This window comes from Macaca thibetana, chromosome 16, assembly GCF_024542745.1.
Source record: "Macaca thibetana thibetana isolate TM-01 chromosome 16, ASM2454274v1, whole genome shotgun sequence".
Classification (NCBI taxonomy): domain Eukaryota; kingdom Metazoa; phylum Chordata; class Mammalia; order Primates; family Cercopithecidae; genus Macaca; species Macaca thibetana.
In genome coordinates this window covers 13142664-13159662 of record NC_065593.1, presented here as the reverse complement: position 1 = coordinate 13159662, position 16999 = coordinate 13142664, and the positions used below count along the sequence as shown (strand labels likewise).

Genomic DNA, 16999 nt, shown 5'->3' with positions numbered 1-16999 from the left:
AAAAACTCTAAAGAAAAGGAAGGGGCACTTGATTTTTTTCAAGTCGCCAGCCTGGTCCTCTTCTAAGTGAACTGTCTTTTGTAATAAACTATCACTTTGCTTAAAATCAGTTCTCCCTTCTGCCTTAAACCTTGCCTTTGGCCCGGTGCGGTGGCTCACGGCTGTAGATCGCGCTATTGCACTCCAGCCTGAGCAACGGAGCCAGACTCCGTCTTGAGAAAAAACAAAATCCTTGCTTTTATCTCGTTTGAATTATTGCCATCGAGAAGACAGAGGAGTGAGGTTGCTGCAGAGTTGCCACTCCGGAGTTCCCCGGATAGCTGCAGACTTACCCGCAGGTAACAGTAGGAGTAGGAGTCAGCGTTATGGTTGTGGGAAAATGGGTGTCCTTCATTATGGCCTGCGGGAGTGTAAACTGTCCACCACTTAGAAGGGCATTTTTGGTGATGTCTATAGACCGTTTACCTGCGTGTACCCAGCATTACCATGTCTTTCTCTAGATACTTGTACTCACCATTGCCACGTCTTTCTTTAGATGTCCCCTAGAGGACAACAAGAGACCATCACAAAGGTGCACAGGAGGCACTCAAAAGACACTGGCCACAGTGCAAAGCACTGGAAATAATCTGCATGTCCATCCAGTAGAAGGGCTTTAAAAAAAAACCTAGGGATATCCATATTAAAAATTATAGGCTCTAATTATAGCCTGTAAATTATAGGCCTGTAATCTCAGCTACTCGGCAGGCTGAGGCAGGAGAATAGCTTGAACCCGAGAGGAGGTTGGAGGTTGCAGTGAGCCGAGATCAGGCCACTGCACTCCATCCTGCACCACAGGGTGAGGCTCCGTCCTGCTCTGTCGCCAGGCTGGAGTGCATTGGTGCGATTTGGGCTCGCTGAAACCTCCACCTCCCCAGTTCAAGAGATTCTCCTGCCTCAGCTTTCTGAGTAGCTGGAATTATAGGCATGCACCACCATGCTCAGCTAATTTTTGTATTTTTAGTAGAGATGGGGTTTCACCATGTTGGCCAGGATGGTCTCGATCTCTTGACCTCGTGATCCGCCCGCCTCGGCCTCTGAAAGTGCTGGGATTGCAGGCGTGAGCCACTGCATCTGGACTTAACTTTTTTTTTTTAAGACTGAGTAAACTAGGAGTAAATAGGCCCTATTTAACCTGATAAAGGGTATCTATCAAAAACCTACAGCAAGCATCATACATGACAGTGAAACCTTGTGTCAGGAACAAGACAGAATCACTACTGCTTCTATTGGCTCCCGTACTAGATCCTGACCAGAGCAGTAAAAGAATCAAAGACAGTTTCTAGGGTACAGAATTGTTCAGCTGCTCCTACGCTGGCAAAGGGGCAGAGAATGAAACAGAAAAGGAAAAACTAGAAGTTGGACAACCAAGAGAGAGGTGAAAGAAGGTGGCCAGAGATGGCTGGTGTTCCAATGTAGCAATGGGGAGCCAGGGCCCCCAGTGCCCCCGGGCTCTGGGAGTCAGAGCAATGGAAAGAACAGACAGGGTAGAGGTGAAAGTGGGGGTAGGGGTGGGGGTGGCTGGGAGCTGACCAGGTGGGTGTCAGAGCTGAGAGGGTAGGGTGTTACCAGGGATAGCAAAGCAATGCTCATCCCAGCTCCTCAGGGTGAGCCACCTCTCCTTCTAGGGAACAGCTTCCTCCACAGCAAAGCCTCCACCTAGAAACATCTACACTCATCAGTACAAAAAGCTTCAGCCTTTATTAAACAAAGGAGGAGGTAGAAGACAGATAAGGGAACAGTTCAGGATCCCTTCTTTCCCCTATACATACACAAACATACAAAACACAGACACACCCCAGTGAATGACAGGGACCATCAGGCAACAGATTGAAGGGCAGAGGGAGGCAGCACCCTCCGAGAGTTGGCCCGGACCCAGGGGTGGGCTGAGACCTGGGCCAGGGGCAGCCGTTCCGAGGGGTTATGCCTGAGCAGTTTAGAGATGAGGTCCTGGGCTCCCGTGGGCACAGAAGCGGGGAACTTTAGGTCCACCTGCAGGTGTGAAGAGATGGAAGGGCTGCATTATTTTCACCCTGGCTACATCTTCCTTGACTACCCATTCTGTCTGGAGTTACTTAGGGCCACGCGGATACACTCTGCCCACCCCCAGCCCCTGGCCTCTGCAGCTGGCACGAAGCCCAGGCCGCCCTCCCACCTTGACGATGCGCCGATAGGTCTCGTTGTGTGATGCGCTCTCAAACGGTGGGTTTCCCACCAGCAACTCATAGCAAAGCACTCCAATGCACCACAGATCCACCTTCTCGTTGTGTGTGCGCCCCTCAATCATCTCTGGGGGCAGGTAGTCCAGGGTGCCACACATTGTCTTCCTCCTGGGAGGGATAAGGGGTGTGGGCAGGGGTCCCAGTGACATAGGAACTCTCCTTTCCCTGCTACCTGATGGCAGGGAGCCAAAAGACCACGGGAGGTACCAGGGGAGAGGTCCAGCCAGGCAGGGTTACTGGAGTGGGGATGGGGTTGGGGTGATGACATATCTGAAAGCCCCAGAGGTAAGCCTGCACACAGCCCCAGCAACTCCACGCTGAAGGATATGTCTTTTTTTTTTTTTTTTTTTTTTTTTTTTTGAGACGGAGTCTCGCTCTGTAGCCCGGGCTGGAGTGCAGTGGCCGGATCTCAGCTCACTGCAAGCTCCGCCTCCCGGGTTCACGCCATTCTCCTGCCTCAGCCTCCCGAGTAGCTGGGACTACAGGCGCCCGCCACCTCGCCTGGCTAGTTTTTTGTATTTTTTGGTAGAGACGGGGTTTCACCGTGTTAACCAGGATGGTCTCGATCTCCTGACCTCGTGATCCGCCCGTCTCGGCCTCCCAAAGTGCTGGGATTACAGGCTTGAGCCACCGCGCCCGGCCTGAAGGATATGTCTTAATGAGATACTCCGCTATGAGGGCAGTGTTCATTTGGAGTTCATTTTGGAGTTCACTGGGGACATCTCTAATGCCCATCAGGCATGTTCTGCTTAAATAAATCAGCTACTATGTGATACTATGAAACCGTTAAAAAATGATGTGGGAGGAAAAAAGGCCACTGCTCCGGGCTTTTTTGAGACAGAGTCCAGGCTGGAGTGCAAGGGGGCGATCTTGGCTCACTGCAACCTTTGCCTCCCGGATTCAAGTGATTCTCATGTCTCAGCCTCCCGCACAGCTGGGATTGCAAGTGTGCACCTCCATGTCTGCTTAATACATTTTGTATTTTTAGTAACGATGGGGTTTCGCCATGTTGGCCAGGCTAGTCCGCTAGCCTTGAACTCCTGGCCTCAAGTGATCCACCTGCCTTGGCCTCCCAAAGTGCTGGGATTAGCAGGCGTGAGCCACCGCACCTGGCCAAAGTTTTACCATTGGCTCATACGGGGATCAAACCCATGACCTTGGGGTTCTTAGCACCACATTCTAACCATTTTGTTTGTTTTTTTTGAGAGGAGTCTCACTCTGCCGTCCAGGCTGGAGTGCAATGGCGCAATCTCGGCTCACTGCAACCTCCACCTCCCAGGTTCAAACAATTCTCCCGCCTCAGCCTCCCGAGTAGCTGGGATTACTGGTGTCCGCCACCATGCCCGGCTAATTTTTGTATATTTAGTAGAGACAAGGTTTCAGCATGTTGGCAAAGCTAGTTTCGAACTCCTGACCTCAGGTGATCTGCCCGCCTCAGCCTCCCAAAGTGCGGGTACTACAGGCGTGAGCCAGCACGCCCAGCCCCTGGAGAGGTTTTAATGGCCCAGCCTCACACCCAGGGCTGGCCTCCCAGGCCACCATACCTCAGGGAGGGCGCATGCACAGACCAGCCAAAGTCAGCAATCTTCAGCTCTCCCTTGAGCCCTAAGAGCAGATTCTCTGGCTTTATGTCTCTGTGAATCACCTTCTTCCCGTGGCAGTACATCAGAGCATCTGCCAGCTCCTCCATGATCTGGGAGGGGCAACGACAGGCAATCAGACAAGGATGGACCTCCAGCTACAAGCAGCACACCCTCAGCCTCCAGCCCCCTACTGGCGGCCCAGGTGCCCACCCGCCCGGACCGTGGCTGTTCGCTGTTCGTCAAATGTGCGGCTCTTCTGCAGCTCCTTGTAGAGCTCCCCGCGGGGCGCATACTCTAGAATCAAGTAGATCCTCCTCCGGTCATAAAAATAGTTGTAAAGACGCAGGATGTTGGGATGGCTGAGGGAAGAGACAGAGAAAGCCTCAGGCCAAAGGCATAAAAGAGCTGGGAAAGATAATAGGAGCAAACTGGGGTCAGACGTGGCCCAGGCTGGGGACACCAGGAATGGGAGTGGGAAGGGGAAACTGGAGGCAGATTTCTGGATTCAAGGCTCTGGCCAGGACTAAGGGCTAAATGGGGCTCACTAGCCGTAGCTACAAAGAACGCAATCTGGATGAGGTAGGGCTGAGTGAGGAGCTGGGGTGAGGGAGCAGAGGGGCTTCGGCTCAGGGGGCATCAACCCATACTGCAGGTGGGCCTGGATTTCGATCTCTCTGCGCAGCTGATGCTCCACGCCCTCCTTCTCTATCTGGGACTTGAAGAGGACCTTGAGCGCCACGATGAAATGGCTTTTCTTCTCCCGAGCCAAGTACACGTTTCCAAACTTGCCTTTGCCCAGAGGACGCCCAATCTCAAAGTCATCAATTGTGAAGTGCCGCCTGCTTAGAAAGTGGGGGAAGGCAACTCAGAACCGGTTTTGGTTATTAAGAGGTTTGCTTTCTCTCCGCTTCCTCATCTCATCCTGTCCCCCGCCCCACTTCTCTTCATCTCTACTCCTCCTGCCCTTAGGTTTTATCTTCCCGACTTCCTGCCCATTCACTGTCCCCTCACCTCCCTCCACCCCAAGGCTTGGGGCACTTACATTAAGATGTTGGGTGTCCCACTGCTGTTCTCCACCACCTTCTGGCCAGGGGCAGCTAAGGAGACAACAGGTAAGTTGAATGAGAGCAGGGATGACCTTCTCATCCCTAAACCCTCCCATAGACGCTCATCAGTCCTCTCCCCCTTGCCCCAGGTACCTGTGGGCTGGACATTGGAGCGGCTCATGAGGACAAGTGCAGATGGGGTGACAGGCTCTTTCCGGAGGACTCGCTGGGGCAGGGTGCTCAGGCCAGACGGAGCCTGAGAAGGAGCAGGGGGTAGCTCTGAGGGTGCCTTTGTCTGATGACCCGGGTGGAATGTGCTGCAAGCAGTATTTCAGCCCCTTGCTAAAGAGCCACCCACCCGCCCACCCCCAATTCAAAGAGAAACACTGATGTGACAGTTTTGCCTCCCAGCCTCTGCTCACAGTCCCATGTTAAAATGGGTTATTAATAAACAACCTAGGGCCGGGCGCAGTGGCTCACGCAGTCAGGAGTTCAAGACCAGCCTGGCCAACATGGTGAAACCCCGTCTCTACTAAAAATACAAAAAATTAGCCCAGTGCGGCTGGGTGTGGTGGGTCACGCTTGTAATCCCAGCACTTTGGAAGGCTGAGGCAGGCGGATCACGAGGTCAGGAGTTCGAGACCAGCATGGCCAACACAGTGAAACCCCACTCTACTAAAAATACAAAAATTAGCTGGGCGTGGTGGCGAGTGCCTGTAATCCCACCTACTCAGGAGGCTGAGGCAGGAGAATCGCTTGAACCTAGGAGGCAGAGGTTGCAGTGGGCCGAGATTGTGCCATTGCACTCTAGCCTGGGCGACAGAGCTAGACTTCGTCTCAAAAAAAAAAAAAAAAATTAGCCGGGTGCGGGTCCTGTAATCCCAGCTACTTGAGAGGCTGAGGCAGGAGAATTGCTTGAGCCTGGGCGGCAGAGGTTGCAGTGAGTTGAGATTGCGCCACTGCACTCCAGCCTGGGCGACAGAGTGAGACTCTGTCTCTAAAAAATAAAAATTAAAAAATTAAAAAATAACCTAAGTAGGCCTAAGATAAGGGGCAAAAGACTCACACCAACACCTAACATTTCACCTCTTTGGCCCTGGCCCACACTTTTCAGGCATGAAGCTGTTCAACTTGTATAAGTCCTGTCCATAACACCACAGCCATTCATCTAGCCTCTCACCTACACCACAGTAGAGAGCTGGGTGTCTACTGTGAACACCCACAATTCAAGGGGTTTAGACAGAGGTATTCTCAAAGTCTCCCAAAAAGCTTAGTTTATTAAGGCTTAGATAAGAAGCTTGAGGCCTTGAATGTTATAGCAATAACCAGGGGTTACACCTTTGCAAGAACAGCCTTTAAGGACACTAAGAGCTACTCTGATGGCCCTGGACCACTTCTCACTTTCACCTTCTTTTTTTTTCTTCTGAGATGGAGTCTTGCTCTATTACCCAGGCTGGAGTGCAATGGCGCTATCTCGGCTCACTGCAACCTCCACCTCCCAGGTTCAGGCAATTCTTCTGCCTCAGCCTCCTGAGTAGCTGGGATTACAGGCATCCGCCACCATGCCTGGCTAATTTTTGTATTTTTAGTAGAGACAGGGTTTCACCATGTTGGCCAGGCTGGTCTCGAACTCCTGACCTCAGGTGATCCACCTGCCTCAGCCTCCCACGATTACAGGTATGAGCCACTGCACCTGGCCTCACTTTCAGCTTCTCAAAATAATAGATACACTTTCTTTTAGGAGTGACCAAGGTAAAAGTGACAATGGTTTCTCATTCAGACTCCATTCCTGACAGCCTCACTCATTGCTCCGTGAGGGAGGGAGCTGATGAACAAGGGGACAGGCAGATTCTCCAGGAAGCCCGAGCTCCACAAACGGAGCAAAGCCTATGCAGGGCCCCTTCCTTCTTCTTCAGCCAAGAGAAGAGAGCCCCTATGCCCCTAAAAACCTCTTCCCAAATAGTGATATTTGTACAGATCTACAAATAAGCAAGTTGAATAAAATACAGTCCAGAAATAGACCCACATATATGTGGGAATTTATATATATATAATAAAGGTGGCATTTCAAATCAGAGAGGAGGCCCCTCAATGAAATCTGTCTGGACAACTGGGAAATAAATCCATTTAGATTCATTGAGATCCTTACCTCAACTTACTCATTAATTCCAAATTATAATTTAGACTTGCCCTGGACCTTTTAAACAGTAACTTTATATCCTTTTAGAGTCTATTTATATTTGCTGTCTAGTTTATTTTTTTCAGGACATGGGTTGGGAATCATGGCCTGAAGGCCAGGCCCTGCCTGCTCAGTCCCAGATATCACTTGTGTGTGATGAACCCTGCAGAGGCCCTCACCGGCCGGTAGTCACTGGCTGGTCAGATTCAAGTTGGCAGCACCTAACAGGATGTGGCTGGCTACAAATGCCCAGACCAGGTTCTGTCATCAAACTTGGGGCGCGTACTTTGGAGCATAACGGGAAAGAAAGTGCATAAGGGATTGCTCTTTGCACGATCTCAAGTTTCCCAGCAGGAACTCGCCATGCGGGGTCATGTGGGCGCGGGGAAGGAGGGAAGGGCCTTACCGTCTGCCGGCCGTAGGGCCAGGGGTAGGCGTTCTCCTTCTGGGCCATCCTTAGAGGGAAAGGGGGAGGAGAGCTGGGCGGAGAAGGGAAACAGCCGTGAGAAGCAGAGAAAAAGAGAGAGAGAGAGGGAGGGGTTGGACCGATCGAGCCGGAAGCGCTAGCCCGAGCTGGTAAAAGGGAGCAGGTCAGCACACTAGCTCCAATCCGGGCGCTTGTCTCACCGCCCCCACCCTGCTATCATCCCTACCTCCTTCCAGCCCTGCAGTGTGCGCGCAGGCCAGCGCAACGGACCCTCTGATCTGCCTGATCATCTGCCCACTCCTGGCGCAAGGCCTGCGACAGGAGGCCAGCTCACCTGAGGTCCAAGGTACTGCTACTCTCCCGGCCGCCCGCAAACAACTGAATCTGCCACGCCACGCCCTGGCCGAGGACCTTTCAAATCTCCCGCCCCGGCCCCATTGGGTGAGCTCGTCGCCCATGCCTAGTTCCCATTGGCTCGATGTCCTGTGACGTAAGTAATGGGAACCCAACGGAAGAGGCACGCTTGGCTTCCAGCTTAGGAAGGTTTCCCCACATTCCCCCAGTGAATTATCTTCCTTTTTCTTTTCTTTACTTCCCTTCCCTTCCCCTCCCCCCTCCCCTCCCCTCCCCTCCCCTCCCCTCCCCTCCCCTCCCCTCCCCTCCCCTCCCCTCCCCTCCCTTCCCCTCCTCTTCTCCCCCCCCCTCCTCTTCTCCCCCTCCCCTCCTCTTCTCCCCCCTCCCCCTCCTCTTCTCCCCTCCCCTCCCCTCTCCTCCCCTCCCCTTCTCTTCTCTCCCTCCCTCCCCTCCCCTCCCCTCCTCTTCTCCCCTCCCCTCCCCTCCCCTCTCCTCCCCTCCCCTCCCCTCTCCTCCCCTCCCCTTCTCTTCTCCCCCCTCCCCTCCCCTCCCCTCCCCTTCCCTCCCCTCCCCTCTCCTCCCCTCCCCTTTTCTTCTCCCCTCCCCTCCCCTCCCCTTCCCTCCCCTCCCCTCCCCTCCCCTCCCTCCCCCCTCCCCTCCCCTTTCCTTTTTTGAGACAGAGTCTCTCTCTGTCGCCCAGGCTGGAGTATAGTGGTGCTATCTCGGCTTGCTGCAACCTCTGCCTCCCGGTTTCAAGCGATTCTCGTGCCTCAGCCACCCGAGTGGCTGGGATTACAGGCGCCCGGAATTTTTGTATTTTTGGTAGAGACGGGTTTTCGCTATGTTGGCCAATCTGGTCTCGAACTCCTCTCCTCAGGTGATCCACCTGCCTGGGCTTCCCCAAATGCTGGTATTACAGGCGTGAGCCACCGCGCCTGGCCTTCTTCTTTTTATAAAAAAAATTAAATCTTTAATATAACTGGAGTTTATCCTTATACATGTATGAGCTGGGGTCTAACTTCTGCGCGATGGAGAGCCAGTTATGTCAACACCATTTGTTAAACAAACTGCCCCAATAGAATTTAAATGCTGCCCTTGATATATAATGTTAGCATATTTACTTGTGTCTATGTCTAGACTTTGTATTCTGTTGTTTGCTCATTTGGCTGTGTGTTTATTCTTGTGTCATTACTATGTCGTTATTAAAAGTTCTGACATTCCTGGGAGGAGTTTTCCACGAGTAGACCTTTCCTTGCAAGATCTCTGTTAGCTGCCATGTTGTTTGGGCCCACTTTGATTTTTCCTCCTTCCTGCCACACTCCCTTCTTTTCTGCTCTTCCTAACCCTCAGATTTCATTACTGGGTAATGAATACATTACTGTAAATAAATACATTTCTGGGTCTTCTATGAAATAACCAGTGGATACTTGTTAAGTATGTACTGTCCAGCACTCTTCTCCTTTCTCCTAACACTCTTATTTTCCCTTAGGGGACCACCTGTCTCTCCAGTCTAAGTAGTCGGTTTCTGTAGTATTTTCTGTTGCTGACAACCCCAAATCCCTAGGTTGATGAAGACCTAATTAAATACCACTTCTTTTTTTGTTTGTTTGTTTGTTTTTGTTTTTTGAGACGAAGTTTTGCTGTGTTGCCCAGGCTGGAGTGCAATGGCGCCATCTCGGCTCACCGCAACCTCCTCCTCCCGGGTTCAAGCGATTCTCCTGTCTCAGCCTCCCCAGTAGCTGGGATTACAGGCGCATGTGACCACGCCAGCTGATTTTTGTATTTTTAGTAGAGACGGGATTTCATCCCATTGGTCAGGCTGGTCTCAAACTCTTGACCTCAGGTGATCCGCCCACCTTGGCCTCCCAAAGTGCTTGGATTACAGGCATGAGCCACTGCGCCCAGCCTTATTCCCAGTTCTTTTTTTTTTTTTTTTTTTTTTTTTTTTTTTTTTTTTTGAGACGGAGTCTCGCTCTGTAGCCTGGGCTGGAGTGCAGTGGCCGGATCTCAGCTCACTGCAAGCTCCGCCTCCCGGGTTTACGCCATTCTCCTGCCTCAGCCTCCCGAATAGCTGGGACTACAGGCGCCCGCCACCTCGCCCGGCTAGTTTTTTGTATTTTTTTAGTAGAGACGGGGTTTCACCGTGTTAGCCACGATGGTCTCGATCTCCTGACCTCGTGATCCGCCCGCCTCGGCCTCCCAGAGTGCTGGGATTACAGGCTTGAGCCACCGCGCCCGGCCTATTCCCAGTTCTGAAAGCACTTAGAGTTTTGAGGGTTTGAGAAGGAAACTGACTCCATTCCAGGTCCAGAAATGAGTCCCAATTGACTTACACTAATCAACAGGTTTTATTCCAGATTCTGGTTATTGGATCAGGGATATAAGCATGTGACTTAAGTGGACCAGCTAGTGGGAATCACTTTTCTTGCTCAGAATGCTGGGCAGCTCAAGGAAGCACTTAACGTTTACTGGTTTATCATAAAGTGTATTTCAAAGGATATAGATGAAAAGAGGTATAGGGCATGGTATGGAGGAAGGGATTTCTGGAAGTGAGCAGGGAAGCATGCAGCCCTCCTTGCTGCTTCTAGTGCTACTGAAGGAAGCAGCTTGACATTGAAGCCTAACATTGCAGAAGGCAGAAGAGAGGCCTGGAAAGCACTCCAGGACTTGATGACATTGTCTGCATGCCTCTGCATGCCTCCATTAGCACTTTTCCTACACGAACAATAGATATTCTTCCTGAATGCATTCTAAATGCTATTTTCCGTTTAAAGCATACTGTGTAGAAAAAACAAACCATGGCTGGGCTTGGCGGCTCATGCCTGTAACCCCAGCACTTTGGGAGGCCAAGGCAGCTGTATCACTTGATCCCAGGAGTTTAAGATCAGCCTGGGCAACATGGTGAAACCCCGTCTCTACAAAAAACACAAAAAAAATTAGCCGGGTATGGTAGTGTATGCCTCTAGTCCAAGCATACACTTGGCCTCTAGTCCAAGCTACTTGGTAGGCTGAGGCAGGAGAATCAGCAGAGCCCAGAGGTCAAGGCTGTGGTGAGCCATGATTGTGCCACTGCACTCCAGCTCCGACATGAGAGTGACACCCTGTCTCAATAAAAACAAAAAACGGGCCGGGTACAGTGGCTCACGCCTGTAATCCTAGCACTTCAGGAGCCCCAGGAGAGTGGATTGCCTGAGCTCAGGAGTTCAAGACCACCCTGGGCAACATGGTGAAACCCATCACTACTAAAATACAAAAAATTAGCCAGTTCTGGCCAGGCGTGGTGGCTCATGCTTGTAATCCCAGCACTTTGGAAGGCTGAGGCAGGCGGATCACGAGGTCAGGAGTTCGAGACCAGCATGGCCAACACAGTGAAACCCCACTCTACTAAAAATACAAAAATTAGCTGGGTGTGGTGGCAGGAGCCTGTAATCCCAGCTACTTGGGAGGCTGAGGCAGGAGAATCGCTTGAACCCGGGAGGTGGAGGTTGCAGGGAATCGAGATCGCACTACTGCACTCCAGCCTGGGTGACAGAGCTAGACTCCATCTCGAAAAAAAAAAAAAAAGGCCAGTTGTGGTGGCAGGTATTTGTAGTCCCAGCTACTCAGGAGGCTGAGTGAGGCACAAGAATTGCTTAAACCTGGGAGTGTTGCAGTGAGCTGAGATCACGCCACTGCACTCCAGCCTGGGCAACACAGCAAGAATCTGTCTAAAAAAAAAAAAAAAAAAGACCCAATTTTTCCTCTGCCCTCACACCACAGCAATCAACACAGGAGACTTCTGCGACCACATGTGTGGGGATTTTACTCCACTACCAAGCAAGCAATAGTTCTGCAGCAGCCATCAGCCGGGAGTCTTCCAATTCGATTCTGACACTATCTACCTGGAGAGAGCATCAGATCCCACAGGTTGACGGCTTAGTCCCACAAGACTGCCGCTCACTTTGGATGCCAACCACAAGCCTCAGGTTGTTTTACCTGTACTTATGACTAACTAGGTATAAGTTGGGGTTTCTACAATTCTCTCTTTATGTTCAATGAATTTGCTAGAGTGGCTCACAGAACTCAGGGAAAAATGTTCACTAGTTTATTATAAAGGATTTTTTTTTTTTTTTTGAGATGGAGTCTCTCTGCTGCCCAGGCTGGAGTGCAATGGCGCAATCTCGACTCACTGCAAGCTCCGCCTCCCGGATTCAAGTGATTTTCCTGCCTCAGCCTCCCCAGTAGCTGTCACTACAGGAGCCCGCCACCACGCCTGGCTAATTTTTGTATTTTTAGTAGACATGGAGTTTCACCACGTTGGCCAGGCTTGTCTTGAACTCCCATCCTTGTGATCCATCCACTTCGGTCTCCCAAAGTGCTGGGATTACAAGCCTATATTCCCAACACTTTAGGAAGCTGAGGCGGGAGGATCACCTGATGTCAGGAGTTTGAGACCAGCCTGGCCAACATGATGAAACCCCGTCTCTACTAAAAATATTTTTTAAATGGCTGTGCATGGTGGCTCACGCCTGTAATCCCAGCACTTTGGGAGGCAGAGATAGGTGAATCACCTGCACTCTACTGCACTCCAACCTAAGTGACAGAGTGAGACTCCATCTCAAAAAAAAAAAAAAAAAGAAGCTAGTTATCAACTACCACTACATGACCAGTTAGAGAAACAAGGACTGTAAGTGTATTTCCCTTTTTTTTTTTTTTTTTTTTTGAGACGAAGCCTCACTCTGTCCCCCAGGTTGGAGAGTAATGGCATGATCTCAGCTCACTGCAACCTCCGCCTCCCAAGCTCAAGTGATTCTCCTGCCTCAGCCTCCCGAGTAGCTGGGATTACAGGCATGTGCCACCATGCCTGGCTAATTTTTTTGTATTTTTGGTAGAGATGGGTTTCACCATGTTGGCCAGGCTGGTCTCAAACTCCCGACCTCAGGTGATCTGCCCTCCTTGGCATCCCAAAGTGCTGGGATTATAGGCATGAACCACCCCGCCCCACCGGTTTTGTTTTTCGATTTACTGGAAGCAGCCAAAAGGCACGTGGTCCTGGGCTTCTAGTGACTGCTGGGAAGTCTGGAGAAAGGTAGTATTTGTATTTAATATCCTTGTGTTCAGTGTTAAGTAAACATACATAGAACAGCAGAGATTATTAAAAACATTTAAAAAGGCTGGGCACGGTGGCTCACACCTGTAATCCCAGCACTTTGGGAGGCCCAGGCGGGCGGATCACCAGAGGTTGGGAGTTCGAGACCAGCCTGACCAATATGGAGACACCCCCTCTCTACTAAAAATACAAAATTAGCCGGGCGTGGTGGTGCATGCCTGTAATCCCAGCTACTCGGGACGCTGAGGCAGGAGAATCCTTTTGAACCCATGGCCGGAGGTTGCGGTGAGCTGAAATAGTGCCATTGCATTCCAGCCTAGGCAACAAAAGAGAAACTCCATCTCAAGGGAAAAAAGATACAAACAAACAATAATAATTGAAAAAAATTCTTAAAAAATTTCCATACAACAGTAATTTTTTTAATTTTTAAATTTATTTTTACTTTTATAGACTTTAGGGGTACATGTGCAGTTTTGCCTCAGGGATATATCACATAGTGCTGAAAGTCTGTACCCAACTGAAATTGTACCCAACTTCTGAATAACGTTCACATTTGTCTCATTCCCCTCCTATCCTTCTACTGAGGAGGTTTTTTTTGTCCTGTCCCTAAAAATATCACCATAAATCTATTTGATTAGGGAAAACAATGTTTGGTTTGACCCCGACGTGATTTGAACACGCAACCTTCTGATCTGGAGTCAGACGCGCTACCGTTGCGCCACGAGGCCTGCCCAAGAGCGTGACTTGAGGGGTCTCTTGAACAGCAATAAGGGGAGGACTTTTGTCATGAAGCCGCATCTTTAAGATTTGTCAGCGCATTTCTGCGAGGCACCACCTGACGAGATGTGGGCGCACGTACGTGGGAATCTGAATAAATAATAAAGAGGCAAATTGTGTTTAGGCGCATTTGACTTAGGCCCCAGTTCCTTAACTTGAATCACATTGAGCTCATTGAGCCCACTCTACAGAGAAGCGATTTTTATGCGTCTAGGACTCTTTTTTTTTTTTTTCTGGAGATGATAAATCATCATGATGCCGCTGCAGTTCTCGCCCCCTGGAGAGATCTTAGATGTAATCCCAGCTCTGCCGGTGACTGAACTTCTTTGGACCTTGGTTTCCTCGTCTGTAGACTGGGCATAACCCTACAGGTTCATGTGGGGTGGCGCGCACTAGCGGTGAAGGTCACTCACAATTGCGCCGGGCAGACGACAGCAGCCATTACTTTTACCTGGATCTCGCTGATGCTGTTTCCCTGGCTCCGCACGGGTCCAACCCGACTCACCGCAATCAACATGAGGTATGAAAGAAAGCAGTAGTACCTAAGCGTTGGTGGTATAGTGGTGAGCATAGCTGCCTTCCAAGCAGTTGACCCGGGTTCGATTCCCGGCCAACGCAAGTGCATTTTGAATTTTTTTTTTTTCCCTCTTTTCCTTCTCGTGTTTTCTGGGCCCCACCATCGTTGAGGATTTTCGTGAGGTTTTCCTGAAGAACCGTCCTCTCCGAAAGAACCCGCTTTCCGCTACACCTGCGACCACTGCCGGACCACCGCGCTCCTGGCGGATGCGCCCTGCAAGCCCCTCCAGGTGAGAGCAGCCTGTCGGAATTTCGGCCCGGGGTTGCCTACTGTTCCCGGATCGCAGTGCGAATCCACAAAACGCAGGGAGGCGAAAGGAAACAAAAGCCCGGGCTTTGCACCCTGGACAGCCGGGGGCCAAAGCTGCTTGCCCAGGTTCAAGCAGAGACTGGAAATGGGCACTGCCGTCAAGAAGGGAGCAAGCTAGATCAAGTTTGAGCACTAATGAACATATTGAGCGGAGGAGATAGTGGCCACTTTAGGTACACGTTTGAACTCCAAGTTGCTTGAACTAAAATGGAAACTTAGAATGCGAGCTGGAGAGGTAGGCCAAACTTTCCTCCCCTCCTCCTTTCCCTCTTTTTTCTAGCTCCATCCCAGGGGCCAGGACGGATTTAATGAAAGCAAAATCATTCGGATTCTTCTCATCGGGGAATGGAACCCCGGTCTCCCGCGTGACAGGCGGGGATACTCACCACTGTACTAACGAGGAGTGACCCGTCAATGGTCGTCTCCGAATCCTTGATCTGGGACTTTACACTCGGCTTGCTGACAGCAGAGTTCCTAAGGGTTCTGTTCTTCCGACCACCGAGAAAAGCCGACCAGAAACTGTAGGTGTATTTCAGGCACCCATCGTCAGATGGAGTGACCGAAAGAGACAGAGTACCTCCAGGGCTGCAGAGAACCAAGTTCTGACAGTTCCTGGGCTCTCCCGAACACTGTCATCCACAACTATAGATTGATGGGTGTCAATCAAACCGAAACCAGGCTGTAGTGGCGGAGTTGAGACACCACGCAGGAAGTCAAGAAGCAGAAAGGGAGCGTCCTGCCCAAGTCTGGGCGTGCCTCGTCTCTTCCTGACATGCCAGGCGGGTCTGGGGACTGAGATTCTTTCTGTTACCCCGGTGCCACAAAAGAGCTTACTGTACATTGATGATTTCCAGTGAAGCCTCCTGCAGCGTTGGTCAGGTAACACATTCCTTGAAGACACTCTTGTTTCAGCAAAACGTAAAGGAGGGCTCGTCCGGGATTTGAACCCGGGACCTCTCGCACCCGAAGCGAGAATCATACCCCTAGACCAACGAGCCGACGTACGAATGCCGTTGCGAACCGCCCTAGAGGTCGTGCCAGGCTATCTGTAGTGCCGGGTCCACTATGCATGGCAGAACGGTCCTGGCGCCGCTCAGGAACCAGCCTCCCCCAAGCCTAGTATTTTGGAGCACGGGTCTGGGAGTCCCTTGGCTCCGGGCCGCCAGCTCCAACTCCTCCCAGGAAATAGCGTCGAGGAAGTGGAAGGGAGTGGCCTCAGCCTAGCCCCCGCGCCGCCCTGGAGGACTGCCTTGAACACCCGGGTTCCTGCTTCCTTTGGTCACCGACTCGGTGCCATTCCGTAACCTGGGATCTTGACAATTCCCGCCTCCGCCTGCGGTCCTTGGACCTAGTCCTTCGTTGCAGAGCTTTGAAGAGAAGCGGTGGAGTTGCTTGCTTTCGGGACGGGTCGGAGACAGTTAATGAGCCTTGAAATCACTAGGGGAACACCAGTTCCCCGTGTCTGTCTATCCTCCTGGGCTAACGGGCAGGGCAAACCCCGGGCCAGACCCGTCGATAGACTACGGGTTCCCCAGACCGCGTGGCAGTGCCCAGGCGAGGGAAAGAGGGAACGATTTCTGGGGCCCAGGAGACCCACGGTGGAGGGCGTTATTGATGTGGGTGACTGGAGTGGGACAGGCTTTCCACCCTGCAGTGGGGCGGGGCGCAAGGCCAGGCGACTAGTCTCGTGGCTTCTGGACTGTAAGATCAGGTTACCCCTACCCTCCGGTCTAACCTCTGCTCTCCAGTCCCCTCCTAGAATGGCCTAGAAGGAGACCTTCCTGCCTGCCTCCTAAGACCCCCCCGAAGGCTCTGAGGCAAGTGGCCTCATGAGTGTGGTCTAAGACCTGTAGACCCGGTTTGGGGACTTAGCAGTACTCCGGAGCTGCCCAGAGTCCCAGAAGATCTGGTGGGGTCAGTAGCAGACCACGTGTTCTGCCTTTCCTCAGCTCAGTGCCTGTTCTGGGGAGTCCTCCCAGCGGGGTTCTGGCCTGCATCGGTCCTGGACCAGCCTGGTAGCATCTCTGGAACCATTTTGTTCTACACCCCAGTTATGTGATTTGTGGGGCCAGGCCGTTCCTAACGCCCAACCCATAGATACGTTGACGGGGCCTTCAGTGAAGGATTCAGCTCCTATTTGTCCTTTCCCAGGTGTCCCTGGGCAGACAGTGGGGAAGGGCAGAAGTTAGCCCAGTCTTTCCCATTAGTGTCCTAAGTCTTTGAGACGGGTAAAGAGGTTCTCAGGGCTGATCTGGCATCTCCTCCCCCATCCCTACCCTTTTCCAATTCCTGTCTCCCTCCCCTTGGGCTCCAGCTTTCTCTGCAAAATAATCCAGTCACCTCTTTCTTCCCTGGTCTGAAGAACTTAATCTCTGCAGAAGGGGAGGCCTAAATCCTTTA

General features: G+C 51.6%; 2 protein-coding genes, 1 long non-coding RNA gene and 4 other non-coding genes across 12 annotated transcripts in view; 2 read left to right on the top strand and 5 right to left on the bottom strand.

Moving 5' to 3' along the window:
* Positions 1-16999, top strand: part of RANGRF (RAN guanine nucleotide release factor) — a 267398-nt gene that overhangs the window by 186782 nt on the left and 63617 nt on the right. The window lies entirely within an intron of this gene.
* Positions 1719-8033, bottom strand: AURKB (aurora kinase B). 5 transcript variants are annotated; one of them, XM_050765381.1, is made up of 9 exons: positions 7828-8033; positions 7473-7545; positions 5041-5143; positions 4884-4938; positions 4489-4683; positions 4062-4200; positions 3803-3951; positions 2192-2366; positions 1719-2028 (listed from the first exon to the last, which is right to left on the bottom strand). In XM_050765381.1, exons 2-9 carry the CDS (start codon positions 7518-7520, stop codon positions 1855-1857), a joined length of 1038 nt encoding a protein of 345 aa, XP_050621338.1. In that variant the 5' UTR covers positions 7521-7545; positions 7828-8033; the 3' UTR covers positions 1719-1854. The 5 variants fall into 5 exon arrangements, with proteins under 5 accessions (XP_050621338.1, XP_050621339.1, XP_050621340.1 ...); XM_050765382.1 differs by having other exon boundaries at positions 4489-4680; positions 7828-8032; XM_050765383.1 differs by lacking the exon at positions 7473-7545.
* On the bottom strand, positions 13359-16283 carry LOC126939840 (uncharacterized). Of its 2 annotated transcripts, none has more exons than XR_007720462.1 (2): positions 14165-16283; positions 13359-13803 (listed from the first exon to the last, which is right to left on the bottom strand). It is a non-coding gene; the product is annotated as an uncharacterized LOC126939840 (long non-coding RNA). The 2 variants fall into 2 exon arrangements; XR_007720461.1 differs by having other exon boundaries at positions 14986-16283.
* Positions 13593-13664, bottom strand: TRNAW-CCA (transfer RNA tryptophan (anticodon CCA)). The gene has a single exon. It is a non-coding gene; the product is annotated as a tRNA-Trp (tRNA).
* TRNAG-UCC (transfer RNA glycine (anticodon UCC)) lies at positions 14260-14331 on the top strand. The gene has a single exon. It is a non-coding gene; the product is annotated as a tRNA-Gly (tRNA).
* On the bottom strand, positions 14931-15002 carry TRNAD-GUC (transfer RNA aspartic acid (anticodon GUC)). Its single transcript has one exon. It is a non-coding gene; the product is annotated as a tRNA-Asp (tRNA).
* TRNAP-CGG (transfer RNA proline (anticodon CGG)) lies at positions 15526-15597 on the bottom strand. Its single transcript has one exon. It is a non-coding gene; the product is annotated as a tRNA-Pro (tRNA).